The 3295-nt window shown below is 37.6% G+C and overlaps 1 protein-coding gene across 4 annotated transcripts in view; it reads left to right on the top strand.

Annotated features, from left to right (window-relative positions):
* Positions 1 to 3295, top strand: part of EDA2R (ectodysplasin A2 receptor) — a 69528-nt gene that overhangs the window by 60474 nt on the left and 5759 nt on the right. For 3 of the 4 annotated variants that reach the window (XM_027093569.1, XM_027093570.1, XM_027093568.1), the window contains exons 3-4: positions 1348 to 1526; positions 2081 to 2166. In XM_027093569.1, coding sequence (XP_026949370.1) covers positions 1348 to 1526; positions 2081 to 2166 — 265 coding nt within the window. The remainder of the gene's footprint in view (positions 1 to 1347; positions 1527 to 2080; positions 2167 to 3295) is intronic. The other variant, XM_027093571.1, reaches the window with a different exon arrangement.

Below are 3295 nucleotides of genomic sequence, written 5' to 3'. Positions count from 1 at the left end.
ATATATATGTATGTATGTATATATATATATATATATATATATATATACACACACACAATGAAATATTACTCGGCCATAAACAATAATGAAATCTTGTCATTTACAACAACATGGATGGATCTAGATGGTATTATGCTAGGTGAAATAAATCAGAGAGAAAGACAAATACAGTATGTCTTCACTTATATGTGGAATCTAAAAATACAAAACAAACAAATAAATGTAACAAAACAGAGACAATCACAGATGTAGAGACCAAACTAGTAGTTGCCAGAGAGGAGAGGGGTGGAGTAATAGGTGAAATCAGACAGGGAATAACAAATACTATATGTTTTCATTTATATGTGGAATCTGAAAAACAAATAAACAAATATAACCAAACAGAAACAGGCTCACAGATACAGAGAAAAAACTAGTCATTGGCAGAGGAGAGGAGTGTAGGGGTAAGGGCAAAATATTAGCTTGGCCAAAACGTTCGTTCAGGTTGTTCCTAACATCCTGCAGAAAAACCCAAACGAACTTTTTGGCCAGCCCAATAGGTGAAGGGAATTAAGAGGGACAAACTACCAGTTATAAACTGAATACACCACAGAGATGCAATGTACATCACAGGGATTACAGTCAATAATATAATAACTTTGTATGATGTGTAATCTATAAAAATATTGAATCACTGTGTTGTACTCCTGAAATGAATATAATGTTGTGAGTCAACTATAGTTCAGTAAAATGTAAGAAATAAAATTTTCATCACAACCCAACACATACTTACATATTTCATCTGTAAAACTTCTATAAAACAATACTAAGATAGGTAGTGATTAACATTCATTGTCAAATATTTCCAGTTCCCCAGCTCTGGCACACTATAGAATTATACTTTCTTTTACTTTTGTAGTTACTAATGATCAGGTGATGTGTGTGGTGAAGGACGTGAGCAAAATGAAATGAGTTATTTCTGGGGGAAGATTTAAGAGCCAGTGCACAGATCACAATATTCTCTTTTCTCTGATGCTCCAATCATGGTAGCACAAAGATGAAGCCTCCATCACTCTGGGTAACCCAGTAAGTATAACGTAAAACAGAGCCCCCAGGAAATCTCTGGTAAGCAAAATGGTGTGAGTGAGAAATAAATTTTTGTTCTTTTAAGACACTGAGGTTTGGAGTTTACTTTTTTACCATAGCATAACCTAACCTATGCTGACTGTAAATTGATGTCATGACTCAGTAATGGGTTGCAACTTGCAGTTTGTAAAATGCTACTCCGTACAATGTCCACTTGTCCCATAGCTAATCCTCTCTCCAAGTTTCTGTAGAGTAATGTTAGTGACTCCCATTTCACTGAAGGATTGTGGTTATGGAGAAGGTGGAGATGCATACTGCGCAGCCTGCCCTCCCCGCAGATATAAAAGCAGCTGGGGCCACCATAGATGTCATACTTGCATCACCTGTGCTGTCATCAATCGTATCCAGAAGGAGAACTGTACAGCTACCTCTAATGCCGTCTGTGGGGACTGTCTGCCCAGGTGAGCCTGCTACATAAGGCCAAGCTCTTCTGGGCATTCTGTAGCCCTTGGAGGTCTCCCTCATCCTTACCTCTCAGGGCCTAGTTGAAGTATTCTAACTGTCCATATCATGATGAGTTTAAGCTCCCCTGAGGGAGAAGCATTATTTTTTCAAGATACCTCTATAAAGTACTTAGCACGCAGTCAATTACAGATGAGTACTAAACAGCTGTTTTATCATGCTGGCATGCTTAGCTCAGGCCCAAGTTTCAAGGTAAATCTCACTGTAGACCTAGAAGAGATTAGGAAGCAGTTGGTGTCAAAGCAGTGTTTCCTTCTCTTGTGAGACTAGTTCCCCTTTTGGTTATAGGGTTTGGTGAATGGGGGAAGAGGTGGAGCGTCTGGGACTCTTGAGTCAGAATCAGACATAGAGGCAGAGAACTCACGAGGGGTCAGAGTGAGTGATGGCTTCCTGGAGGACAAGACTCTTAGAAGCTGCCTATGGTTCAAGAAGGACCAATCCAAGTACATTGCTTGTTTGATCATCTTGCCATTTTTTATTGCTCTGACTACAGGTTCTACCAAAAGACACGTATTGGAGGCCTGCAGGATCAAGAGTGTATCCCATGCACGAAGCAGACCCCCACCTCTGAGGTTCAGTGTGTGTATCCAGTTCTCTTCTCCCCTTTCCCCCCCAATCCATTGGGTGACAGCAAGACAGCATAGTAAAGACTTCCCCTACCCCCTCATACTCCTTCCTATAGGGTAGATTGGCAAGGGAATTGGTTAGATTTGAGTAATAGTTTTGCAATATATTATCTGTGTAACCTTCTATAAATTATTGAATCTCATTGAACCTCATTTCCCTCACCTGAAAAAAATGTAAGTCATGAAAATCATTGTTCTTCATACCTTATGGGATTCTGCCTAGTTCTAGTGAGATAAGAGGTTAGAAAGCATTTTGTAAATTATAATATTTGTACACTTGTGTATTATTTATTTGAAGTTTATAGGAGTCCCTAATGCTTAGGACTAGTAAAAGGCTGAATGAAGCACTAAGATCTAGTCTGTGCCCATATCACTATCCATTTATCTGTCTATTATTTTTGTCTATCTACCAACTATATGTCTACTCACTTATTTTTTAATTTATTGATATCTTTTTAAAACATGAAGTATTTCAAATATGTAGAAATATTTTAAATGCAGAAAAATATAAAAAGAAAAATGCTCAGTTACACAGCATCAATGATTAATAAATCTTAAAATTTTGCATATTTGCTTCAGATTTTTTTTAAATGAAGATTCCACAAGTTTAATGGAATCTGTGTTTTGATCCTTTCTGAGTTCCATTCTCTCCTTACCTCCCCAGAGGCAACCACTATCATGAAATTGTGTGTATCTTGTTGGTAGGTTATGCTACAGTAACAAACCCCCAAATCTCAGTGATTTCATGCAATAAAAGTTTATTTTTCATATGCAAAGATCTTACTCTATCTTGTAACTATACCATCAAACCATGTGGTTTCCAGGTTGATGGGACAGGTTAAGAGATAGAGGAGACATACTGGCTTTTAACTACTTCAGTCTGCAAGTGACACACATTACTTCCACTCACAGTCCATTGGCCAGAAGTACTCTTATGGCCTTACTACAAGGGTGTATGGGAAATGCAGAGAAGCATGTGGATAACTTGTGAGCACTATGACTCTGCCAAACTCTCCACCCATGTTTTGATACTTGTATTCTTTTATATATATATATATATATATATATATATATATATATAT

This window comes from Aethalodelphis obliquidens, unplaced genomic scaffold, assembly GCF_003676395.1.
Source record: "Aethalodelphis obliquidens isolate GAN/ISIS:26980383/991018 unplaced genomic scaffold, ASM367639v1 scaffold85, whole genome shotgun sequence".
NCBI lineage: Eukaryota > Metazoa > Chordata > Mammalia > Artiodactyla > Delphinidae > Aethalodelphis > Aethalodelphis obliquidens.
Note: the sequence above shows the minus strand (reverse complement) of the source record. Positions and strands in the feature narration are given on the sequence as shown.